The 26,616-nt window shown below is 41.3% G+C and overlaps 2 protein-coding genes across 2 annotated transcripts; one reads left to right on the top strand and one right to left on the bottom strand.

Moving 5' to 3' along the window:
• The first annotated feature begins 1,043 nt into the window (after positions 1 to 1,043).
• Positions 1,044 to 10,798, top strand: pcolce2b (procollagen C-endopeptidase enhancer 2b). The gene is made up of 9 exons (XM_084939445.1): positions 1,044 to 1,292; positions 1,571 to 1,679; positions 2,061 to 2,316; positions 3,263 to 3,387; positions 4,176 to 4,312; positions 4,413 to 4,576; positions 5,527 to 5,610; positions 8,443 to 8,610; positions 8,967 to 10,798. Exons 1-9 carry the CDS (start codon positions 1,165 to 1,167, stop codon positions 9,095 to 9,097), a joined length of 1,302 nt encoding a protein of 433 aa, XP_084795571.1. The 5' UTR covers positions 1,044 to 1,164; the 3' UTR covers positions 9,098 to 10,798.
• An 873-nt stretch (positions 10,799 to 11,671) lies between these two features.
• Positions 11,672 to 26,616, bottom strand: trpc1 (transient receptor potential cation channel, subfamily C, member 1). The gene is made up of 13 exons (XM_084939438.1): positions 25,815 to 26,616; positions 24,848 to 25,002; positions 24,660 to 24,761; positions 24,338 to 24,540; positions 23,399 to 23,530; positions 23,034 to 23,229; positions 21,724 to 22,060; positions 19,701 to 19,840; positions 18,726 to 18,872; positions 14,545 to 14,729; positions 12,873 to 13,074; positions 12,313 to 12,507; positions 11,672 to 12,222 (listed from the first exon to the last, which is right to left on the bottom strand). The coding sequence occupies exons 1-13, from the start codon at positions 25,978 to 25,980 to the stop codon at positions 11,995 to 11,997; spliced, it is 2,388 nt and encodes a 795-aa protein (XP_084795564.1). The 5' UTR covers positions 25,981 to 26,616; the 3' UTR covers positions 11,672 to 11,994.

Raw genomic sequence — 26,616 nt, 5'->3', positions numbered from 1 at the left:
GCAATCAATCACAGAATCGCCGATGCTTCCCTTCTCTCTTCTTTCAGTTTCTCAAGCGCGACACAAGGATTCAAAATGCTATCACGTATTAAAACTATAAATATGTATAAATTAATAAAATTAATACCACTATTACACCGATCAACAGAGATAATGAATTGGCACAGAAATACTATGAAAGAGAAAAATTAACTAGGTCGACAGGCAGCTCTAACTCTCAATTGCTGCTCTAAGTGACTTCAATCTCACTCTATCCTTGTTTGTTTGTTTGTTTGTTTGTTTGTTTTTGTCCCCACTGAAAATTCCGATGTGAATGGTGTGTATATGCCATAATCAGCATGTAGGTTCCGTATAATTCAAACTGCAGACTCAGACTAAGATATCAGGGTAAATAAACAAAGAATGAAGGAGCCTAAATATTACCACACGTGTACCAGTGCAAGCAAATAAGGTAATTTCACTATTCATGAAATTTAAAAACAAATGACATGGACTGAGCATTTCAAGAAATGCAAATGGACAAATAGGTAACATCTAAAATAGAAATAATAATTATATAATCAAATAAACAACATAATATGATGGAGAGAACAGCACATTTTTGAATTGGAATTTGAGTGATAATAAAATTGCTTACACCATAGTTTGTCCAGCAGGTGGTGCTCTCTTTCAATCCTCAGATGACCCCTTTGCTGTGCACAACTCTAACAAGCCATATTTCATGTAATTGTATTTTGTATTTCAGTTTATAGACATATATAAAATATAAAATAAAAAAATAAGATTGGAGAACCGAACACAACACAAGTTGCCTCATTCACCTTTAGGCACATGCAGGTATTTGAATTCAGAAATATACACGTTGATCGGAATGTGAAACCATGCATAGATAACTTCTGGAGTCAAGTTTATTCATGCCATCTCCTTAAAGATTTTTCGTTTTCAAGCCAACTAATGCAAGCGCCCACTCCCTCCCCTCCCAGCGCGTCTTTAACCCCCCCTGAGGAAAAAAAAAGAAAAAAAGAAATGTGCACCCTGCGCCCCGTCCCTCCTACCACGCAGAACAAACGCTATATTCATCTGCTTGCTTGAGTTTTCCGTTGCTGAAACTCCTTACAGGAGCTCCTGGGTACTTTTCCCCTCCGTTTTAGCCTGTTGAACACAATGCCACCACCGGGCGAAAACAGGCGAAGCTCCTGCTCCGTTTTCCCAACAATGTGGAGAACATGCAGTATTTTTTGCGCATGGACTCTACTGTTCTTGACAGAAGTCTGTGCGCAGTCCCAGCAGAGGTACTTCTTTATTTACTTTTTACCCCAAACTCAAATTTTCTTGAAAGATTTATTAGATTAAAAAAAGTAAGGATCCCATTTAGCCTTTTGAAAATCACCGTCAGATGACTGGAGTTGAAAGAATATTGTGCAGTATGGGCTGCCTCGGGACATGTGGCGCACTGGCGAGGAACGGAATGCACTGAATCCAATGGATATTATCAACTTTGTTTTTAAATTTTGCTTTAATGCACCGTTATTATTTTATATATATGTATAGAAAATATCTTTCTCCTCAGACCAATCTTTACATGTGGCGGAAACATCACAGGAGAGTCTGGAGTAATCGGGAGCCAGGGGTACCCAGGAGTTTACCCTCCAAATACCAAATGTGTGTGGAGAATCACAGTGAGTCCAGTTGTGTTTTTCATTCATAGCATATGATGACAGTGATAAAGCATTGTTCATTAAAAAGAAATACAGTATGACAATCTTTGGCTTAGTCCAAACTCCTAATTTCCTTCTAAAAATAGTTAACCACAGCCGCAGTTAGCTTAGGGCAATCTTTGCTGAGTGGCTCTGTGATGTTTCTGTACTTTACTGCAGTGAAGCTGATGATTAGGTTGGAAAAACGGCATAAGCTGGGTTAAAATGCACAATTAGGTTAAATGTTTGAGAGTATTAAAGTAACAATATTTAGTATTTACTGAAAGGTCTATGCTCATTTGTTTGTTATGCCATTTAATAATAATAATAATTTAACTAAGCATTCTCCAACTCCCCACCCAGGTCCCGGAGGGCAAGGTGGTGGTACTGTCATTCCGCTTCATTGATCTGGAGAACGACAACCTGTGTCGCTATGATTATGTGGATGTCTACAGCGGCCATGTCAATGGACAGAGACTGGGTCGCTTCTGTGGGACATTCAAGCCAGGAGCCCTTGTTTCCACAGGCAACAAGATGCTCCTGCAGATGGTATCCGACGCCAATACTGCTGGGAGTGGCTTCCTGGCTGTTTTCTCTGCTGCCCATACACATGAGCGAGGTAAGAAAACATGGGGAGAAGAAGAAGCTTGGGCATGCTTCCTCTTAACACAGCTGTCTTAGTCAAAGGTGCCAAGTTTGCAAGGGTAGCAGAACATCTTGCTTCTATCCAAGCATGTAATGCAGAAATATGTGGAGCTTCTGTAATGTTACTAAGAAGTAAATGTTACCTTGTTTGTATGCAGACACCCAGTAAAACAACAGGATGTATCCATTCGTGTAGTGCTCAGTAAGAGCAGGTCTGTGGGCTAAAAGTCCATGTGGATTAAAAGAAATCTGCTTTTTAACTGTGATGTGGAATTTCTCACGTTTTTTGGCTATTGTGCTGCAAGGCAAAGGTCAGAAATATCACTTAGAGCCTTTAGCGTTTTCCTCACTGGGCCATCTACTGTTTTTAGAAGTTTAATGTCTGGTTTTCTGTACCGTAGGAGCTGACAGCTGTAGTGGACAGTGTCAATTAACCAGTCGGCCAGGCTCTTACACGCTGGCAGAGAGACTGTTGCTATGCTGTCTTTAAACATGGTTAAAACTCTGCTGCACCACGTGTCATTTGTAAAGATTTGTTTTCTTCAGTTTGCTAAATGTATTTTTTTACATGCTGGAAAGGCAGAATCAGTTAAAGTATATGTTATAAGGAACGCGTGTTTTTAAGTGATTCGATCCTTTGAGAGTTTGTGTTTTTTCTGAACTGATGTTCCTCTGATGGCAGTTATTTTTAAACCCACAGATGACTAATGACAGACTTGCTTTTTATGGTGTTCATAATGACAAAAAGGCAGTGAGAGCCCCTAGACGCAGTTAATAACACGAGCACATTACTGACTCATCATTATAGCTTTTAAAAGATTGCTAAATAACATTCATTATTTCATTCAAGCAATAACAGGAGCAGAATTGAGCTAATTAATTGTGTAATCCTAGCACTAACTTCAGTCATTTCTCCTCAGGGGACCAGTACTGTGGAGGCAGGCTGGTTAAGCCCTCTGGGACTTTCAAAACACCCAACTGGCCTGAGAAGGACTACCCAGCTGGAGTGACCTGCTCCTGGCATATAGTAGCACCAAAGAACCAGGTCATACATTAAATTTTTTACTTAAAAAATTAGTAAATGCAAATGTTTCTTTCTGAATAACTGGCCTCAAATGAACTGAAATTCCGGGACATTGTGCAAAAGTTTTGAGTCAGTCATAATTTCTTTATATTTTGCTTCCAAGGAGACACCCTGTCTTGTCATTTTTTAAAGTGCCGTTTAGCAATACTTCTTCAGGCTTTCTGGAGGGTTTTCAAAGGCTTTCTTTGAACATTGGCTGCTTTTTCACTCATTTTCAGGCCAGTCCTTGTACCTTAGCATTTTCAGGGGAATGTCTTTGTTAGTTTCTTTATTAGGCCACTTAACACATGTCTGTGCACCATTCAAATATCAAACACAGTTTGACAGGCAGAATATAGTATTTTTGTAACAACACAGTGATTCCCAGAGAGTTTTTAGAGGAAAATTGTCATATCTTGACATGGTGTGTATTGTGTGCTTAGAAAATCTGAGGAAACTGGAGAAGCTATCCACAGCAGATAAACAGAGTTTTGTAAATAAATGAAGATACAGAAGTTTTTCATCTAGTCATTTTTCTGTGCATGTTTTCCCTCTATATCAATGATGAGTAAATGCCAGTGGCGGAATAAGACTCTGTTGAAATAAAACATTGCAAGTTACCTGAGCCGTTCTTTTAAGAAATCTCAGTGAGTCGCAGGTGGAGTATATCTTTTCAAAAATTACAGCATACACTTTAGTCAGATGATGCACCTGTTATAAGCTTTTGCTAGAAAAAAGAGGATTACTTTGTAACTTGTCTCCTGCTGCAGATTATTGAGGTGAAGTTCGAGAAGTTCGATGTGGAACGAGACAACTACTGCCGCTACGACCACGTCTCCATTTTCAACGGGCCGGAAATAAACGATGCGAAGAGGATTGGCAAATACTGCGGAGACAGCCCCCCAGCGTAGGTGATTTCTGTAATGCTGTAGATTTCATTTTCACTAAACCATCATGTGATTTCATCTCAGTTCATCCTCAGTCTGCTTTCCTGTGCTGCTCTGTAGGCCGGTGTTGTCGGAGGGGAATCAGCTCCTAATCCAGTTCCTGTCAGATCTCAGCCTGACTGCCGACGGCTTCATTGGGCACTACAAGTTCAGACCAAAGAAATTCCCCACCACAACAGTACTGCCTGCAACTACCACACAGCCAGTCACCACCAGGCCAATACGTAGGTAGCAGCTTATATTCAATAGAAACCATTAAAAAACTTCTAACATCCACAGACTTCTAATATCTGCATTAGCTGATTTGACTGTATTTGCTTTGTGCTGCTGGATTCTTTGATAACATGTGGGATTTCATCTCCTTCTTTCAACTTGAGAAGGATCTGAAATCTGCTTCCAATAGCAAATGTAGGCAAGAGAAGGAAAAAGCGAGGTGCTTAAGTAGTAGTACAGTGTGCTGCTTGTGGCCATGCATTCTGCTACTGTCCCCACACATGTGGCTCACATAAGAGCAAATGCTCTGCTCACGTAAATAGATTATAGCAGTCAGCCAGTGAGTCAATAGAACATACTGGAAAGTGTAGTCCAATTACAGATGCAGCCAAGCACATGTTGTAACACAGCATATGCTAAAACTATGTGTTATGCTCATAAGACTTTTCTCTTGTGTAAACCGTACATAACACAAGGGGTGGGCGTGCGTCTGCACCTGCAATCACAGCTCATTTTCATAGTCAGACTCGCATTCCCACACATTGTTGTTTTTTCCCTCACTCAGTCCAGGTTATTTTGGCGCCCCCCTGCTATGATGTCATGCTGTGTCACTGCTTTCTGGTTGGCTTATCTCCCCCCCTCACCCGACTTTTCCCTCCACAGTAAGAAAAATATTTGCACAGTCACATTGTATTTTCTTCAAGCCTCAGTTCTTTCCTTTATGGATTCTCTTCTATCTTTAACTTCAAAAACAGACGTTCCCTCACCACATAATCTAGCTATTGTCTGTGATACTGACAGCCATCCATCTGGAGAGACACTTGTGTTACCAAGAATACTCAGTAAATAGGCTGCAGCAGAAGCAGATGGCAACATAACTTACATGCCCGCATCACTGGCGGGCAAAATTACAGAGGCTGATTTTTTTTGTGTGTGTGTGTTTCTTTTTTTCTCTGTGCAGCTCTGAAGTACTCTGTTGCCCTGTGCCGGCAGAAATGCAAAAGACAAGGAACGCTTGAGAGCAATTACTGCTCCAGCAATTTTGGTGAGAACATAAAAGCTTACTGTAACTTATCAAAAACCACATTAAGCCATAGTCACTAATACATTCCAGCCATTTTTGTATCATTTAACATATCTGCTTTCACAAATACTAATCCTAAACAGCTTGAATTGCAGATTCTCTGAAGATATATATGAGTAGACCCCATGCTGACAGCCAAAACTCCCCTTAAGTAGCAGTTTATAGTCCTGATTATGTTGCTATCTTTGCTCTGTGATTGTTTTTCCCTTACACATCTCAAAGACTTCCTTGATTGCCTGTCAAGAAGTGAATGATTGCATACAGTAGGGCACGGTTACCTGTAGTCTAAACACACACTCATACTCAGCCACTGACTGTAGGCAAAGTGGCAATAAATGAAGGCGTTTATTCAGGCTCGGCAATCTGACACATGCGGTTTGTGTCGAGGAAAAGGGGAAAAAAAGGAAAGACGAGTGATGTGGCGGCGAATGCAGAAAAAGTCGCTTTTATGTGATCGGCGCATCTGAATGAAACAAGGAGACATGACAAGGCTGAAAATAGCTGGTCCAATCACTGCTGGTATTTTAAAATAATCAAATTATGTGGCATCTACACATTAAATCATCAAACGCAGCTCGCTGGTTTATGTAACAGTAGCAACAGATATAATAGCACGACTAAAACAAGCAGTCCTCTGGCTAATTTCATCCCTGTCAGGAAATGAAACAGGCAGCATGTGAAGTCCAGACGCATTGGTACCATCAGGTTAAAGAATCCTGTTCATGCCGAATGAGCCGTGCCTCCTCCTCCACTCCACCGGCTCCAGTATCACTCAGCTGTCACTGCTAAACGTCACTTCTCCACCAGTCGTGGAAACAAACGGCAAAACTGTATGTTTTTCTTTTGTTCTCATGGAGAGCTGGTCTGTCTAAACAGGAAATGGCTGAAACTTCGCCCCGCACACTGGTCGCATTGTTTAAGCAGAATCAGACAGGAAAATAAACCTGGAACAAAGTAGCAAAGTATCTCTGCTCCGAGCAGTTAAACTGTCAGATGATTTATAATGACGTTATCGCCCCGTTTTCTGTCGAGTGACCTCGATTTCTTTCTGTCTGTGTGACAATAATGATGTCCCACGTTCAATTTCCTCTTGTTTGATAGAGTTGGAATTCTTTGATGCTGTATTAAAGGGAGCTTTTACCTCATAGATGGATAAGGAAGCTTTAAAAAAAAGGTCACAAGGGTGTAGCGCTCACAGCCTGAAAGGAAATGTATAGAGTCTATGCTGTTAATCCACAGTGACATTTTTAAAGACAGGCTGCACTTCAAGGAAACGGAGTTGAGATGTAGCACGCACATATTGTTCACAGCTCTCTCAGATCATTAATGATAACTATGGGAAACAGATTTCCTCGCTGACAGCAGTTTCTGTGTTGGAAGCATCCCTGTGTCTCACGCTGCAACATTTCTGAGTGTTACATTTCTAAATCCACTCATCATCTGAAACGTGGACATCTATTTAACTGACTCCACGAGATCAGTCTTCCAGTTTCACATTTTTATTCATAGAATCTGGAATTAAAACTTTACTGCTTTTCCAGTTAAGCCGCAGTTGTGCCCATTTTTAAGATTTAATTTAAGAAGTACAGATGAGGACAAAATTATTAGCATTGCTATGAAAAGTAAAGTGTTTTTAACCCTCAGTCGTAAAAGGCCTATGGGGTATTGTTGATACATAAGATTGTGAATATGATAACCAAATGTGAATGTGAGGATGAGGGGCTAGTACTGGCAGTTGCCATAATTTATTAACAGAGCAAGGGATGTTCAACATAGCATTTCTGAACATTCTGGTTTTCTTTAGAAAGCATAAATTGTTTCTTTTTGCACACAACAATTTAATTAATTCATAAAAAACAAAACCCAAACATTTCTAGGGTCAGTATTATTATACAAACAGACTTTTTTATTGAGCCATAGCACAATCACTGCTGTGCAGTGATGTGCTTTTACTTTGTAATGCTCAAAACTTGTACAATCAAGTTAAAACCGAGGGTTCTCTTCCAATTTACATAGAGTATATAAACCTCAGCAAGGGTTTGAGCTATCGCTTGAGAAAGCATGATGCCAAAAACAAAAGATATCACTTTAGACTTGAGAAAAAGAATTGTTGAGGCTCACTAAGCAGGAGGTGGATATACAAAGTTATCACAGTGTTTCCAAGTGTCTAAAACTGGAGTGAGAAGCATCATCAAGAATTTCAAAGAGAGCCACAGAGTACAGAACAATGTTGGCAGAGGTAGGAAGTGAAAAATTTCAAAGAATCTGGAAAGAAAAATAGTGAGACATGTGCCTAAAGACCCCAGAACAAGTGCCAAGACAAAGCAAGACCAGCAAAGTTGGATATTATAGTCTGCACAAGGTTGGAGGCCAAGAAAAACTCCACTTTTGCAGAAGAGACGCTTTTAAACCAATTCAATTCAATTTTAAGGAATCAAATCACAACAACGGTTGCCTTTACATTGCAAGGTAAACCATACAATAGTACAGAGAAAACAGTGAGAACCCAAACAATCAGATGACCCCCTATGAGCAAAACCTTTGGCAACAGTGGGAAAGAAAAACTCCCTTTTAACAGGAAGAAACCCCCGGTTGGGGGTGAGGGGAAGAAGACTGAGGTACTGTAGCACTTGCAGGAGCCATTGCAGTTGTAGTTTTCTGTACAAGAAAATATATCTGTGGATTTTATATATATGTATTCTGTCTGTATAGGCTTTTTTGGGGAGTTATATACACTATTTTTCCAAGAAACATTTCATGTAATTTTTCATCTGCTTTTTGTGTTTACAACAGTGATAACTGGAACTGTTATTACAGCGGTGATTAGAGGTGGAAGTATGCACGCCACCGTCTCTATTATCAACGTGTATAAAGAAGGCAACCTGGCAATCCAGCAGGCAGGAAAGACAATGAGCACCAAGATCGTTATCCTGTGCAAAAAGTGCCCAGTTATCAGAAGAGGTGAGTGTACAGCGTAGAGATGAAATTAATTTTTCTCAGTGTCCTCGATATAATTTCCCCCGGTTATTATCTGCAATATGATAACATTGTATAGATGCTGGTTGACTGTTTTGAATAACTTATGGCTCTGAGTTTGCCTCCTGTGATGCGCTGTCACTCTCAGTTGAGGCGTTAGGTGAGCGGCAGAACTCACTGTCCAAACAGTCAATTCAACTCTAAGTACTGTAAGTTTATATGTATGCATATAAACATATAGTATACAGACCTGCTGTGGGCAGATTCTCACATTTTGGCCTCCCTGAATGTCTCTGCCATTCTGCCACTGCATTCAGGTTTTTTTTGTGTGACCTCACTAGGCTTGAACTACATCTTCATGGGCCAGGTGGACGAGGAGGGCCGTGGAAAGATCGCCCCGCACCACTTTGTTATGGCGTTTAAGACAAAGAACCAAAAAGGACTCAACGTTTTGATAAACAAGCAGTGCTGAGTTCCAGTAGCTCTGGTGATCTTCTGTTAACTGGTCTGCCCAAGGCTCATCTGTGGATGGAAATTATTACATGAAAAAACAAAAGCAATCTCCTTCTCAAGAACACAAACTAAGGATATGAAAACAAATCTGAATGTGTTTGCGGAGCTGCCGCTGCAAATCATGGAAACTACATGATTTATTCAGTTGATGGAAACTTTGTGTGTTCAGTCATTTTCCTGTCCAGTTATGGTAAAAAGAAAGTACATCCTCTGTCACTTCTTATATTTTATGTGTTAGGATAATAAATACATTTAAAAAATGTAATCAAATTTATTTATTTAGCAAAAAACAAGTCAAAAGGTAGAAGCCACTTGTAGAACAGCCAATTTCAGTAGGTTAGTAAGAGTCAATAGCTTTAAGAACCTATTTTAGCAGCAATAACTAGAAATTAGTTGTATGACTTTTCAGTCTCACATCCTTCTGGATGAATTCTTAAGATCCTGTCCAGCACTGGACTTTGATTGGGCCACTGTATCACCTTGATTCTTTTCTTTTTCAGCAATTCTGTTGTAGATTTGCTGGAATGTTTGGGATCATTGTCCTGTGCCAAGTTTAGTGAAAACCAAACAGCATATAAGCATGAAGACCTCATATAGGCTGCCAAGTACTGCACCATAGTGGAGGGGTGATGATCACAGGACCTGGACACTGTGCAGTCACTGAGCTCACCGTGAGCTCTCTATACAAAAGGACAACCAGTTTCAGCCCCGCATTAGCTGTCAGAGAGATGGCCTCACATTTGACTGTAGAATATTTTGGATACAAAGGAGCTTTGATATGCTGTGTGTGGTTTTTGACAAACGTGAGACTGTGGATTATGACCAAACACTCACTTTGGTTTCATGTGTCCAAAGCACATTGTTCCAGAAATCTTGTGGTTTGTTCAGATACAGCTTTCCAAACCTAAGCCATGCTGCCAAGTACTTTGGATGAGAGGAGGCTTTTGCCTTGCAACCCTTCCAAATAAGCCACACTTGTTCAGTCTCTGTCTAATTGTGCTACCATCCAGTTTTACATTTACCGTGTTTACTGAGGCCTGTAGAGTCTGAGATGTAGCGGCCTGACCTTGAAGTGAATTAGCTGGGATGTCCACTCCTGGGAGGATTGGCACCTGTGAATATTTTTAATGACTGTATAGAACAGGGATGTCAAACACAAGGCCCGCGGGCCAGAATTGGCCCAGTGACCAGAATCGGCCTGGAAAGATTCCAATCTGGCCCACTGGACGGCTTCGGAAACAAACACACTTACACACACAAAAACATGCATCCTTGCCATAGAGCAGCTCTCAGCAACAGTTTCTTCTCTAAGATCATCGCTGATGTCTTTCCTCTTTGGCTTTGTGTTAACACACAGCTGAAGACACCAGACAATAGAAAACTGCCAAAACTTGCGTGTCACATAGGTGCTCACACTCGATGACGATCAGTTAATCGAATGCATTGATTAGCAGCTGCTTTCTCCTCATTGGCCTCTTAACTCACATGTAAGCAGTAAGGGTGTACATACTGCTTCTGCATTTAAGGGTTAGTTTTTGTGTAATATGTCATGTTTTGTAGTCCATCTGAAGCTGTATTTATCTGATTTTGAGCCCTGCTAAGGAGCAGATGGTTTTTATTATGTCCTGATACATAAAACCTTCAAAGTGAGTGTACTTTACTTTTTGTTTGTTTGTTTTTTCTCTCTCTCTCTCTCTTTTTTTTTTTTACCATGACTGTAAATTGGATGATTACAGAACAAACAAGACACGGAGAAATTCCCATCTGTCTTCAATTACTCAAGGTTTTCGCATTCATGTCATGATTCTAGCACAGGATTAAACTGACCCCAGTCACCTTTGTCTGAAATAGGCAGAACACCAATTTATTATAATGTTTCATAAGATAAACATTATTCATATTTTAAAAATTCGGTGTGCACATCTGCTCTGGCATTCCATAGTGGAAGTTTTCCTCAGAGTATTCCATATTCTGCCTTTCAGTTTTACCCTTTGAGGCTCTTGAATACAATGTGAATAAAGGATGGGACTGATGCATTAAATAAAGATGTCAGTTTGGCGGTCATTAATTTAACAAGCTCGCTTAATATCCACAGGGGGGATTTGTTGCAGCTATTTGTCGTAGCTTTAATGATGGTTTAGCACCTGCCATTAAATTCCCAAGTTCGGTTTTAATGGGCAGGTTTGGAAGTGTTAATTGTGGTGATTTAATGTGCAATATTTAATACATGCAATATTCTTTCAGTTCTTCTGGTTTCACGCCAACCAAGCGAGGAGCTTATTTGCTGAAGCTTTTTTCTCGAGCATCATCGTCATTGTGATATTTTCTTAGTGTCTTTTTTTAGAAGCAAAGGTATGAAATGAAAACTATTTTGTTATGGAAAAAACTTTAATAATATTATTTATATTTTATTTTTGTCATCTGTCCAAATAAAACGCTTTCACCACTTTAGATTGTTTCTCTTTTTGTGCAAGACTTTTCGTTTTCTTGCTTTCAGACCTGTTGTAGCCAAAACGAAAAAAGCCATGAAATATCCAGTGTGTGTTTTTTTCTTAAATCTTTATTTATCTATTGAAAACAATGGCTTTTTTTATTTACAAAAAAGGTTACATAGCTGAGTAATAGATAGGAGGCCTGAGTCTGGAGGCTTTGGTGGAGGATACATATTTGTCTAGTTAAGTTCCTGGCTTAAAGTGAGGTTTAACAGCCTCTGTGACTCAAAAGAGCAGAGTATTTTTTTCTTTCTATTTTTTTTTTTTTTTTTTGCACATGCTCGGGTCACACAGCAGCCCAGATAAACAAGAAGCAAAGATTTTGTCAAGAGGACAGGAGGGGAAAGAATAACAAGTCTTTTTTTTAGCTCCTTGGGTAGAACATGGCATATTTGGAGGTCCGGAAACCCAACAGGTCCCTCATCTCATTGCGAAACTTTGACAGGTCTTGGCGAAGGTCGTTCAGATTTTCCACCGTAGCCTGGTCTGTGCTCTGCATCTTCTGCCGGGTGGAGGTCAGGTAGCGGTGAACTAGACAGCACATGATCTTCTGGTAGTTCTCATCCCGCTTCTGCTTCAGGTTCTTCCACTCCTGTAAGGACAGCATTAACACAGAGGGTCATTTGTTGAAGATTAGAAGATGGGTTTGAATCAAACTTTTACAATATTGTTTATCTCTCACCTTCAGACTGTTCTGTCTCTTCACTTTGCCCTTTGAGGTGTGTGAACAGATCCACTTGCTCAGGCTGGTCACCAAGTAGCAGACAGTCTTTGGAGAAGGGAGGATGTTTAAGGGTGGAGGCAGCGTGCACTTGTCATCAAAGTAGCTGAGCCACAATTTGGCCCGGGCAAACTTCCACTCTTTATCCTCGTGATTCTACAGGAGTCCAAAAGCCAATAAGAACACTTAAGAATGAAGGAATGTTGGAAAACTTTCATGCATTTAAACTTTCACACACAGTTTTACAGGAGGAATGTTGAAAATGCAAAACCACCACACAGTGGAAACTTAGGGGAACAGATTTTTGTGAAAGATAAGTTGCACTTAGCGTAATCGAAATCAAGCAGGCCGCAAAGAGCGGTTCCAAGGAAAGAAAGTAGCTAACATCTGTGCAACAATTCAGGGCTACTTTGAGGAAAATTAAACCTTAACAGTAAATGAAAACCGTCTGATGCCAGGACAAATTCAAACTGCCCGTGGCAGCAGTGAGTCCATCAGTGCCAAAACTTATTTACACTTACAGCAATTTGCCTGAAGCTTTTATGGAGCATGGCCACCAGCAGCTTGGTCAGCACAATAACCACCACGATGTTGTAGGTGCCTATGATCATGGCGCCGACAAAAGAGCGCAGCTCCTCTGTGTAGCTGATGCGGGTGACGAAGAGTGCAACGTGTGCCAGGGAGAAGATGTACCAGAACAGTGCATAGCAGGTCCCCATAAATCTGCAAAAGAGACGAAGCTAGTACGTGTGCAGGTCAGATTTAAACATACAACCCTGTCTCCAAAAAAAGATGAGAAATAAATACAAACCTACATTTACATAAAAAGAGCTTCATAGAAAGTCTTTCATAAAAACGAGGAAGGGTTCAGGACTCTTTGAAGCACTATGTGGGGAAATATTTTAAGAATAGCATTTCTTATTGTAAAAATGCTAGGGGGCATGCAGATTCAAGTACCTACATATATCACTTTATTAGAAGATTAAGAGAATCTGGAGAAATCTCTGCACACAATGAAAATGGCTGAAAACTAATATTCAGCGGTCATTATCTTTGGGCCTGCAGGCATTAACAAACAAACACAATTCTAAAGTGCAACTATTAGTCAGTTTAGGGGTTGTTTACATGTGATTTAAGCAGATGCATGTGCCAAATTTTCTGAAATGTGTCACTTCAAATGCAAAACAAGTTCTCCTTTGTTTTAAATTTTTTTAACTGAATGTAGGATTTAAATGATTTGTTGTTAAGCCGCTCTAAACTGAGGTGTGCTCCGATGCACAAAATGTCAAAAGAGAAAAGCAAGCAGAGAGAGACAAGAGCATTCTGACTGCTGTGCAGACTTTATTACACAACCTGCACATGACTGACTACTTCAGAGCTTAATAAGATTTACAAAGCTTCCAGGGAACACAGATGTGCTTACCCATCTGTAAAAAAGGTGTAATGTGCACAATTACATAAAAGACTACTTTCAAATTTAAAAAAAAAAGGATTATGCGTCACGTCACCTATCAGTTATTTTTGTTTTTATACTTTTACATGAAGATGGAAGGTGAGGGAGAGTTTTCTTGTGATGCTTCTCATGTCTTGTCTCATCTTCACAGCTTGTGCAGCAATTTTCTCCTGAAAATCTGACTTGAATAGTAACATTTACAAGTTTTACTCTATGTATTGTATAGATTTCTGTGTATTTCTTGGATTTATTTAAACACACTATTTGTACTATTAACATTTGTCCCTGCTTATGTTAAAAATCACTGTTTAGTTTCTGTCCAAATTCTGTCTAAATGAGTGTTTTCCATGTACATGAATTGAAGAATGTATGAGCTACACAGTGTTTATTTTTATAACAGTCCTTTCATATGCAGTGGCAGTGCCTCATAGGCTTTTTAAACTATGTTGACTTATCTATTTTTTTTTTAGCTCTGAAGAAGGCACCCTTGTGCTTAGACTTCACAGTACTGAATAAAGTCTGTGCTGCATAACTGTCAAAGTGCTCCCACACTTTGCTGTCTCTTTCAATGTTATGATCTAATTTTACAGTATATAAAGATCATGTATGCATATAAACATATATAAAGGATATAAACATATATAAAGGTTTTATATAACCTCCAACATCCCTCAACATATACACTAAACAGTCATTGACGCCATCACTGTCCAAAATGACAGAATGAGGTTTGCCCATACGTGTGGAATGCGTCGTTGCTCTGCTGCTCGCAGAAGATGCCCCCGCAGTCCTTGGGTGGATTGTTTTCCTTATCTTTCTGGTCCTTCCCATAGAGCTGGGTGAGTCCAATGGTGAAGGAGAATAACACAAGCAGGAAGAGGCCCAAAAACTTTCCAAACTCCTGCAGCATTTGTCCCATGGAGATCTAGCGAGAGATTAACATTTTCCCGTTAATCTTGTGCTGCTTGCTCTAACAGCTTTCTCAAAGAAATCTCAATAATCTTCATCAGCCTTTAAGCAGCTGGATCAGATTAAACTTGACTCTGCTTAATGCCTGATCTGAACAACACTGGCCTGAAATGAAAACAACCAAGATATTGCAGTATCACATTCTCTGTGCTAACTAGATCTCCCTTTAAAACACCAATCAATCAAGTTTATTGAAAGTCTGGGTAATGCTAGAGACTTAGAAGATTTGATAAACTAGATTTTCTATGTTCTCTAATCAAATAAGTTTTGTGCAACTGGACTGTGATATATTAAAAGTCCAACTACACATTAATTAGACACACTTACAATTACAGTATATTAGAGTGCAACTCTCTGATTTTTAAAATGTCACAGAGAGTGTAAATTATGTAAAAGTAACACTGTAGTACATTTAAATTCAACTACAGTCCAGCAGAATTTGTTTCTACTTTGTATACTGAATTTTTACTCTAGTACTTCTTTTCAAAGCCATTCAGACTTTAGAAAGACGCATGCTTGCACTGCTTCACCACTCTCTGACCACTCATAGCGTGTTTTTTCACCCATGTTCAGATTTAGTAGTGGTTCCTCAGGGAAGAGGAAGAAACCCTACTTATTCTGGCTGCTAGAGTTCTCTCAACCTACCTGGAGAAACACAGAGACAAACACGGAGGAAGCCAGAGAGAGGATGAGAACACAGAAATCTTCTTAAAGCATTGGAAACCCACTATTTACAGGCTTGTGCGGCATATCTGTTTATAAGGACCTCGAGATGGTCAAGCAAGGTCAGAACACACTCCTACCCTTGCAAAACACAAACACATATAAAGTGTCCAGTGTAAGAGAAAACCACTCTGGCTGCATGACGAATCATGATGTTTGATGAATGGTGAGTACAGAGTTTGTGCTGGAACCCAGGGAGTCTATTTGAGAAAGTTTGGTCTGTTCAGGTGATTTATTCCCCCAGTGTATTCATCTGCCACTTTGTACACATCTGATTTAGGAGATGTGGGTGATCCCTGCCTGACAGATATCCTAAACTGGTTACTGTACAAACAGAACAGAAATATAGCAGGTTATTACCTCCTCACCATGAGTGGAGGAGGTCTAATGCATACCTCAAATAAATCTAACCAAAGATACTCAATGCGGCACTGTTAGATAATGAGAGGAAATTTTATGTTATTTAATTTAGAGATTGAAAATTAAATGCATCTATTTATCCATCCATTTTCTCAACTGCTTGTTCAATTTTGGGTTCCTGAGGCTGGAGCCTATTCTAGCTGTCACAGGGGAAAAGGCAGGGTACCCTCTGAGCAGGTCACAGCACATCAGAGGGCTGATACAGAGAAACAGGCAACCACTGAAAGCCCACATTAACACATACAATCAATTAACAATTTCCATTCCACCTAACAAACGTATTTTTGGAGTGTGGCAGGAAGCCAGAGTGGGCACAGGGAGAAAATGCCAACTCCACACAGAAAGCACCCAGCCAGTCTGGAGATGTCCACGACATGGAAGTGCATGAGGCCTCATTTAGTCAGGTCAGGATTCACCTACTTTACAGCGGGCAGAAGACTATGTTGGTGGGTCTCTACTGAGTAGCCAATTGAAACAGCCATATACCATTCTAGTTTCAATAGCAGTCTAGTTTCAGTAAACACTGACATTCCCGCAACAAAAACAGCTTTGCAGTTAAACCAAATGTAGTAAAGTAAATAAAAAGGAAGCTACAGCTTTGATGTTGCTGGATTCATCCTGAGATTTGTTCCTGTTGATTTCACTGCAGAAACTGTGAAATCTGTGCAGCAGCTCAGCTGTTTTGGGCCCAGAAAACTGTTAATGTTAAATATAGTGTCATGAGTGACCCAGGGTCCATGAGCAGTTATGGACTTTTATATATCTTGTAGATATGTGTGCTGCACTGTGCTGCTGTCCGTGTGTTTTTTCTATGCTTGTGTGATAGGTGTGTGTGTGGCTGAGTTCTGGGGTTCAGTGGCCCTGTCAGGTGGCTGGCCACACCTGAAGATCATCACACACACCTGGAGCTGATCAAGCCTTAGGTTTCCTTAATGGAAACAGAATCTGAAAGTATTTCATAAGCTGTACGTTTAGGAGACAGACTCAGTTCACTTTAATCCTTGCTTACAACATCTAAAGTTCATCCATATATGTTTAGCATGACTTATTTCTATTTCTCTTACACACACTCAAATAGCCCAGTTGACTCTCAGTTAGCCTATGGCACATTAATGATGTCAGTGAGGTTAAGTCTGGGCCGTGATAAACCCACACCACAGACGCATACTCCCACTTTCAGTCACTCTTTCCAAACTCAGTTGGGGGCAATACCCACCGGAAATATGAGCTGGCCTCTTCAGGGCGCACAGAATGAGAGAAACGTTCATTATTCCAACCCACATAGTATTGACTCACTGTCTGTGTGTGTGTCCATGCATGAGCACGACTGGACTGAATCCTAGCATGCCAGATATCACAGGAGTGTGGAAATGTGTGGGTGCGTGTGCATTAGAGGAGAGGTGTGTCTGCCACGTGAGTGCGAGTATGGCTGCGAACACGCCAACCAAACCAAACCAAGTGTATTTTCAAAGCTGATTTTCCATCCTGTCAAGCCAGACAGTTATGTCACAGAGTGAAGAAGAAGGGCGAGAAGAAAAAAAACAAGAGTGAAGCAGGAAGAGCGTAGCTGAAAAATGCTCATTAAAAAGCTACAGAGCACCCTGACTGTTTTATAAGTCAACCACAAACAGCACCTCGAAATAATGACAGGAAGGACTGACCTCACTGCGCACCTCGAGAGTTCTTTACGCTTTAAAAGTCACACTTTGGGAAAAATGAACCTCACGTTTGCTAACAAAAATTCAGATAATGGCAGGCTTCATGATTTCCCTCTGCCAGCTGGATAATAATATAAAACCTGATATGATAAAAAGGGACATCTATGGCGCCTGAGTAGAAAATATGCAAAGCAGACTTCTGGCTTCTCTGGAGCTACAAAGAAATCTCCAATACTCAATCAAATGTAGTCATTTTGATTTTTTTTTAATCTTCACAGACAAAAGTAACACTACTTGGCTAATAACTTCTATAACCTTTTGCAAATGGCAAGAAAATGCAAACTAATTCTGTTTGGCATTATAAGCTAAAACAGGCTAATCAAGTGAATCCAGTGCAGCTTTTCCAGGCTTCGGGAAGCTTAGGGAATATTTTTCACTTGGATATTGAATATTTTCCACAGTGCTCCATTGATATATTTTCTATAAGAGATGTTCCTTGTCAGAAATGTCAGACAATAAATCCAATTTTGATTTGAAAAGAAAAAAAAAACATCCCACAAGTGTATTTAATAAGAGCTTCCCTTCTCCGCCGTGCATTTATTCCCATGCAGCCAAAATCGTATAGATTGCATATACTTAAATAAATCAACTGTGTCCAATGTGAAGGCAGTCATTCATATAGATGACAGCAGTATGGCGATGTATATGGTAAATAAGCTGCAAATCCTTTTTCAGTTTATTATGTGCGCATTATCAGAGCAGAACACATTAATCTGCTGCCTCACTTCACTGTGCTTATACTTAATGCTTATGATGATGGTTATGCTGAGCACAGCTGGTGTGATGCTTAGAGTTGGCTCGCCCTGCAGTGTTCACATCCACTAACAGAGGAAGAGAGTGGGTGGTGTGCGTGTGTGGCGTCCGGGACAAAGATAAAATAAATAAATAAATAAATAGGCGAAGCAGTTTTATAATCATTGCATAACTATAAGGCCATTTTTTTCTCATTAAAGGGCTTTACAGATATATCACTTAAAACCCTCAGGGATCGCAGTCATATCTCGTTGTTGCCTTCTTGCACTGAGTGAGAATCAAGCCTCTCTACAAAACACTCACAGCTACTTTAATGTATATGCCAACTGTTTTCCTACCTGCAGAGGGCCCAGTATGGAGCTCGTGGTGTACATGAAGAAAAGTCGCAGGTAACTAAGAACGTTGGCAAAGGCAAACAGTCCCTCGGCCACCAGGATGGGATGGAAGGCATCCCAGTCCTTCCTGTTCTGCTCCTGATCTTTAAACTGCAGATCAAAGCAAAGAGATTCAGAGAAAGATACATATCTGAATGTACTGTCACCGTCTTTAAATGTCATAGAAGGCATTATTTTTCCAAAGGACAGCACTATGCAAGTCTTGAGCCAAGTGGAGAAGAAAAGAAGTATTTATATAATGCAGATGAACAGTTCTTAAAAAAGAGGAAAACATCCAGCAAAAGACCTAAAACAGGACCTTAATCTACTGGACCTTCAGCTCATCCATTTACTGTTAGCCAAAATCTCATCAGAAATGGCCCCAATGAAAAGTTGGCTGCCAAGACGCCATTCTTAAAGAAGGGAGTAAACGAATACCTGGGTAGAAAACCCACATAATTATGAACTGGCCTCCCTTAAATCAGACCTCAACATAATTGAAGCACTGTCGGATTGTCTTGACAGAGAACAGAACAAAAGGAAGCCAACACCCAAAAGAAGAGCTTTGAATGTCCTTCAAGAAACCTGGAGAACTATTCCTGAAGACTACTTAAAGACATGAAACGAGAACTCTAAACAGAAGTTAGACCTCTATTTCAAAACTGTTTGGCTGTGTGTGGTCTGTGCTCCGTTTACTGCCTTAGGTGAGGCACATTACACCTTTATCAGTCTTAATGGTGCATTAGAAAGCTCAATTCCTAGAATAGCTTTGCCCAGCTTTCAACTTGATCTGAGATCTAATTGAAACAACAGATGAAAACACCTCCCTGGAGTGTAGCGTTAATATGCACAATGATGAATCACAAGCGTTATTCCATGAAACCTTAAATCTAATTATTTATCCATTAAATGTAAGGAGTGTGTGCTATGTGTCTGTACCTTGCTATGAGCAACAATCTTCAGAGCAAAGGTGGCTAAGTAGAGGGAATTCATCACAAAACTCAGCTGGTTCCTAGACTCTTCCAGAAAGTCTTCCAGCCCCTCATACCACAGACGCTTCACATCTGACCACACCATTCCTATAGGGGGGGAAAGAATCCACCATTACCACGTACACACAGACGTATACACACACACCCACCACTGGAAAAAGGATGTCATCCACAACATTTTAAAATCCCTTCAAGGCTCAGCCATCAGTCATCTCACAGAGAGAGCCCGAGGGAAACAGGAATGTGTGAGACACAGAAATCAAGAGATTAATGTGCTGAAAATGTGTCATCTGTGGGATTTAGGGAGGTGCGTGGAATTTAATTAAGATGGGTTAGCGTCTTTTTGTGTTTAAATGGTATTTCATCAATTCTAAATGTACAAAAGGAACAAAAAAAATTACTCCAGGTGCAAGTTAATGTTCAGTCAGATTTTTCTATGCCTTGATTCAGAAACTGTTATAGTGGCCAAAAACGTGACTGATGTTTCCTTCTGTTTTAACTGAAAAGAAAACAGATGAGCGAAGAGTTTACAACAGAAATCCCATTATGTATTTTTTTTTTTTTTTTGCAGGCTCGCGCGCACACACACACACACACACACACACACACACACACACACACACACACACACACACACACACACACTTAGATAGCGAGAGAAACATCCAAACACATATGCATACATGTAGCCTAGTGCACTCACAGTCTCATAGCATCTGAGTTTCCCATTAACGTGAGGCCTCTGGCCCAGGGGAATACCAGGATGGAGGGAAGAGGAGAAAGATGATAGGAGGAGGGAAAGCAAACAATGGAGAGCAAAAAGAAAAAACAAAAAAGTGATGCAACTCTAAGAACTCCCCTTCCCATTCTGATGACATAAGGCAGGAGGCTGTCTGAGAACGGTAACCGTTAGTAATCTCATTCCTCTCATTTAACTCATCTTGGGTGATGTGTTGATGCTGCAGGGATACTGTACACCATTGCCTCTCGCCTTGGAGTTTAGGCTGTTTTCAAAATGACGCAACCTTTAGAAAAAAAATGCAAAGTTTATCTTTGATGCTGCTCTTTTGCAATGCTTAAGGAAATGTTCTCCCTCTAGTGGGCTATTGTAGCCCATGGAAAACCCTATTACACTTCTTATCTAATGAGTGAAAAACTGATGTCAATCCTGCAGTGTTACCCCACAGCACAGCACAACACTTTATATCATTGAATAATAGATGTCAATTGCTTCTAAATCCTTTCACATCCTGTCACATGAAGTTACTGGGAAGATTTATTAAAGAAAGAGCTGAAACCTAGATGCTGTGGTCGTGATGCTTTGTCTCTGGTGGAAGTGGCTCGGATTTTTTTGCAACAAAGAGACAAACATGCCTACTGCGGAAGCAGAGCCATTAAAGAGACTAAACAGCCGTGTTAATGGTTTCTTGGCAGAAGGGTAAGGTAAAGAGGCAGAGTCAATTTCCAGCTGTCACTATCCGCCCTTTTTCTGAAAAGATAGCTGGTGTATGTGTGAATATGTTTCCACGGCTGTGTGTTGAGTTCATTGATACCAGCACTCAGAAGGGCCACAGGGGGGAAAGAAGAAGCTGCAGTTTCTTTTCTATTGTGCTCAATTAGAAGCAGGGCTGACGGATTTAATCCGGTCAAGCTGGGCTTTCTGTCATTTGGTGTAGAAACAGCCGTTTGTCATGTAATGCCTGATGTGATTATGGACACGGGATACTGGACTTTAGCCAGATCATAACAGGAAGCGCTCATTTTCACTCCACCATGCCATGTTACCGTATTAACCTTTAGTTTGTGGGACTGGGTTTTGACTCTAGTTCTAGTTCCTTAAAGTGCATTAGGAGATAGATAAGTATTAAATTATCGAAGCGCTGAAATATATAAAGCACAATAACTACATATAATGCATGACACGCCTCTGGAAACAGCATTATGCGTTATTTACGGGGTAAAAGTCTGACCTATGATCCAGAGGATGAGCAGGTAATCAATCATCTCAAGCGCGGGGCCCATCGTGTTCTTCTTGTTCTCGTTGTAGACCAGAGAGTACAGGTTAAGCAGCAGCAGGAAGGTGAAGTAGGAGGCGCTGTGGATGATGAACTTAACGAAAGGGGTATGGATTATTTGGCCAACACGGGAGCGTGGCACCAGAAGGTAGCAGACAGAAAGGAGAGGCCAAAGCATGGCCACGCTCAGAACTGTGGCCATTTTTAGACAGGTGTGCTTGCGTCGGTAGCTGGCCATCTCTCCAAACCAGACAGTGTTGAGGAACTGCTGACAGTTGGACTGAGCCACAAACTGTAAAAGGGACATCAAGAGAGAACGGCAGTTAAAGCATCGGTGGACAGATGTTTAATACGAAAAAAGAAAAACTTTACGAAAAATCAGCAAAGTGAAGAAAGAGTTCAAGATTTTGTGAGAACAATTCTTAGGTTTCTGGGCATGGGTTTGCTTTGATGATCATTTCACTGGAATAAATATGAAGCTACAGCCAGAAGATTAGCACAAAGACTGGCTCAAGAATAAATAGCTGTGTGATGAGCTGTGGATAGCTCCAACACCCAATCTGCTTCCCCCTGTTTATAATGTAAGCTCTACTAATCAGTTGCAGACTGCAATTTAAGATTTATCGCACAAACACGACAGCAGCATCAATCTCCTCTTCTAACTTTAGGCAACAGAACCAATAAACATTTCTTTTTTAAATTTCTGATACTCGTTAGGGATCGTCAGATTATCTGCCTCCCTCTTACTCTATCCCTAGCATCCTCTTCTGTCACATCAGCTCTCTGCACATTCTTGATTCTTCTCTGTGGTCTTCTTCTTCTCTTCCTATCTGACAGTTTTACCGTCAACTTTTTTCCAATATATCCACTATGCCACCTCTACACATGCTCAAACCATCTCAGCCTTTTCTCTCTAACTTTGTCTCCAACAACTTAAGCTGACCTGTCCCTCTGATGGACTCATTTCTAATCCTCCCTCTCCTCATCACTCTAAATGAGCATCTTCAGCTTGGCTTCCTGTTTTTTTAGGCAGTGCCACTGTCTACAAACCATACAACATAGCAGGTTTCACCACCAACTTGTAAACCTTCCCTTACGCTCTTGCTGCTATCGTCTGTCACAAATCAGGGCAGCCATTCTAACAATAAATAGGAGGTGGACTCATTTGTTATTAGTCACACTGCCCTTTTGCCCTCTGTAGAAACCTTATGAGTGTCTTCAGCAGTAAACAGTATGTTGCTACCTGCCCAGTGATGTATGCAAACCTCTTTTTGGTTGTACTTGATGGCCAGTTTAAGTCGACTGAGATTCATGCGCTCCTCCAGTAAGCCTCTCTTGTCAACATGATCCTCGGTGGATGTGTGGTTGAGAATCACTTCTAGCTCTCGAGAGTTTCGAGCCTGAGCCAGCAGGTCTTTGGCAAACATCTTGCACTGCTTTGCCAGTTCCTCATAGTCAGTTCTAGAGCAAATAAATTAGATCAAATAAAAGGATATTAAAAGGTTAAGATTCGTATCAATCTCAGGCTATAAAAGAAAGGATTTACAGCATCGCTATACGTATTTACATCTGTTTACAGGCAAAGAAATTGGATTAACGCTCTGATGCATGTGCAGCATGTTGACTCTACCTGAACTCCACTTCAACGAGACTGAGCTCCTTTAGGTCTGCGCTCAGCTCAAAGGCCCTGAGTATGGGATCTTCCTCTGTCAGCATGATGAGAGAGGGGCTGGCTAGGCAGCGGTAGATGTCGAGACGGAACCTAACCCACCACCATCAACAGAAACAAGGCGGTTAAAAAAACCCCAAAGGGGATAGGTGGAAACATGACAGACTTGTGCAGACGGGAGAAGAAATAAGGAGAAACATTCAGTCCTCTATCTGTTTCATTTATACCTTCTTTCACCTCTATGTTGTTTGGCAGCCAAACTGCAGAGTGATTCATTTAGTGTACTGTGTGGGAGGCCACACTGCCCTGCACAGAGGAAAAAAAAGGCCCCTGCGGAAGAGATCAGCAAAATCTCATCTGCAAGTCCAAGAAGGTATCAGAAACCAAGAACTCCTTCTTCCCAGAGGAACTGCTGCTGTTTTGCTGTTTTCCCTTAAATTAGAGTTTGTATTGATTTTGTATTTCAGTAAAATACCAATACTGACTCTCTACAGCTAGATCAGTCGAGCTTGACAATAACAGAGAAAATCAGGAGTCCTCTCGGGGACAAGGAAGATACTTTGGGCACTCATTGGACTGTAAAAAATGGCTAAAGAATTCCTAAAACCCAGTGTGTTGATTAAATCATCGACTTCTAGCAGTAGCAGACTGGATTTTCAACCTGATGCTGCCATCGAAACAAGAGGCTGCAATGTTTCACAAGAGCCACTTTACTTGGAGCAAAACTGGGTTGATTTGTTGGGTCAAAACAATCAAAACATCACCTACAAAACAGAAGTGGTATTGACTATTCCAATTTAAAGTAATTGAGCAAAAAAATAGTCCTCTGGTGCTCTTAATGCACTCGTCTGCACAAAGTCAGTGCCACTTAAGTATTTTGTGAGCTCTAGTTAACTGTACCTGGAGTGGCGTAAGCTGTCCTTCTTGTTTTTAACGTTGCAGAGCGTGCACTCACAGCCAACAGCGTGAGGCCGGGGGAGAGAGATGTCCTGCTTGAGCAGCATGGTCAGGATCTCGTAGTTGTTCCTGTGGGCTGCCAGGATGACTGGAGCCACATCCATGGTGGTGGAATACTCTGGATTCTGGATGCGCTGCATCAGTTTCTGACAAGAGCATGGATTAAAAAAAAAAAATACTGTAAGTGAATTATAGAAATTGATAAGCAAGTTTTTGCCTTAATGGTGTTTCTTTTCTTGAAAAGGAGTAATAACAGCACACTTACAGCAATAGAGGGCTTAGAAGATCTCCTTGGCCTGTGGTTAAGGAGAATGTCCACGGCTCCTACCACCTCTGAGTCTATGGCCACCAGCAAAGCGTCTGTTGCCTACACAGAAAGAAATGCGCAATTTTAGTGATGCAAATGATGTCTTGTGTATATTATTTTACCCCAAGTCTGTGCTTGCTTGTTACCTGGCAGCCATACTCCAAGAGCAGCTGAAGGATGTCCAGATTCTCGTTCTCGATGGCGATGGTCACTGCATCTCGGCCCAGCACGTCCACACAGTTGATGTTGAGCTCGCCGTGTCTGTTCTCCTCCAGCAGTTTCTTCACCATGTAGTAGTCACCTGAGAAGCAAGTCAAGGACAAAGCAGCACATCATAAATGTGATCCACCTTGGCAAGTTCTCACAAAGGCGGATCCTTTGAAGAAGCGAAACATTAGTGTGAGCGCGGTGTCAAAACGACACAAACACACAGCTATCAGGCGAGCTCTTTCAGAGAACAGGCTCAGATCCAGCGGCAACCGTTAATCTTGTGTAACAATAACATCTCCCTCAAAGGACAATTTCTGTTGCTGGGCCACGTTTAGGGAGACTTTATATGGTCAACGTGGCAGTTATTGGCTTAGCACACCTCTGCCTGTACAATGTTCTTAACTTATCAATGAAATATTCTCCCGCCACGGGGACTAGTTGAGAAAACCCATGCCTCTTAGTTATTTTACACTTACACTGTCTACGTCTTGCCTTGCTGGCATTTAGCTTGTTTGCATTAACTTTCCATGTTGGGGTTTGTGAAAAGTCAGGAGACCAGGGAGAGAAACTTAAAGTGGAGCAGACATTTAACTATTAACTGCCCCTTGGGCAAATTACCACAGTATCCAAGTGTGAGCAGCTGTGAGTGGTATACACTGGAGTGGGGGGGATCTGTAATGATTGAGTAGTTTGCCAGCTGCTAAATGAGCCTGTATGACATCTGCCATGATGTCACTGCGTGTGCGCTCTACCTCCTATATGAGACATGTAGCTTCAGCATCCCTAATGATCACAATAACGAGCTTCCTTCAGATCGTAGTCACGTGTTGCACGGACATCCCATTGCATTGCAAACAGGGAACAACAGCCCAGATATTAAATTAGACGAAACAAGAGCCAAACCTTTCTCGCATGCCAGGAGGAAGAGCTTCTCGTCCAGAGTCGTCTCCTCTTTCACTTCTCTCACGTCTTTCAAGGCCAGGAATTTGTCCGGAGAGGAAGCGTCCGTGCCATGGTACAGAGCTGCCATTACGACGGAGAGCGAGTACGGCAAGACGCTGATGTGCATCCCACTAGAAACCGACGACCATTACACGAGAAATCCCGTCATATGCGATGACATGCGAAGAATGCTTCTGTAGTTGCGCAGCAGAGGTTTAAAGCGGCCGACTTAAACCAGTGTCAGTAATCGCTGGCATTACCGTCCCAGCTCCGGTGCGTTCGCTTTTTCCTTTTTGGGGGTTAAAATATCGCCTCCTGTAGCCCTTTTCGCACCATCGATCTCAAACGTGGGGTTAAAAGGTGTTCACGGCGACGGCAAGTAGACGAAACAACGCGGTCATTTCTCGCGGCGTGTTTACAAGCACCATCTTCTCACTTGCATCGCAGTGGTCCTGATGCTGCTGGCGAGGTTTGCACTGCGCATGTTTCCTCCTCCACCTGCTTGATCGTTTCGCAGGCGCAAAGCCTCTTCTCCGTGATTACGTAACAGTGCATCTTTGCCGTGTACAGTGCACTGTGTAAATTCACAGCGTGTGAGCGTTCACTGTGACAGTGCATGCACATGTGCTGACTCTGAAGCATGAACTACACACATACAGTATGCTAAGCGGTAAAGACTGGGAGATAAACACAGAAATCAGCAATGGCTGGGGCTCCTGCTCAGGTCACTTCCTGCAGTAATGTGAAAGTCCTGATGGAAATG

Source organism: Perissodus microlepis, chromosome 9 (assembly GCF_051167445.1).
Source record: "Perissodus microlepis isolate ML-2025 ecotype Zambia chromosome 9, ASM5116744v1, whole genome shotgun sequence".
Classification (NCBI taxonomy): Eukaryota; Metazoa; Chordata; class Actinopteri; order Cichliformes; family Cichlidae; genus Perissodus; species Perissodus microlepis.
Note: the sequence above shows the minus strand (reverse complement) of the source record. Positions and strands in the feature narration are given on the sequence as shown.

Bases quoted from the DNA above. Each gene is read 5' to 3' on its own strand.
- pcolce2b (XM_084939445.1), top strand. From the start codon at position 1,165: ATGCCACCACCGGGCGAAAACAGGCGAAGCTCCTGCTCCGTTTTCCCA. The intron at 1,293-1,570 runs GTACTTCTTTAT...CTTTCTCCTCAG, and splicing joins TGTGCGCAGTCCCAGCAGAG to ACCAATCTTTACATGTGGCG. The intron at 2,317-3,262 runs GTAAGAAAACAT...ATTTCTCCTCAG, and splicing joins TGCCCATACACATGAGCGAG to GGGACCAGTACTGTGGAGGC.
- trpc1 (XM_084939438.1), bottom strand. From the start codon at position 25,980: ATGCACATCAGCGTCTTGCCGTACTCGCTCTCCGTCGTAATGGCAGCT. The intron at 25,003-25,814 runs GTTTGGCTCTTG...CTTGCTTCTCAG, and splicing joins CCTCCTGGCATGCGAGAAAG to GTGACTACTACATGGTGAAG. The intron at 24,762-24,847 runs GTAACAAGCAAG...CTTTCTGTGTAG, and splicing joins TCTTGGAGTATGGCTGCCAG to GCAACAGACGCTTTGCTGGT.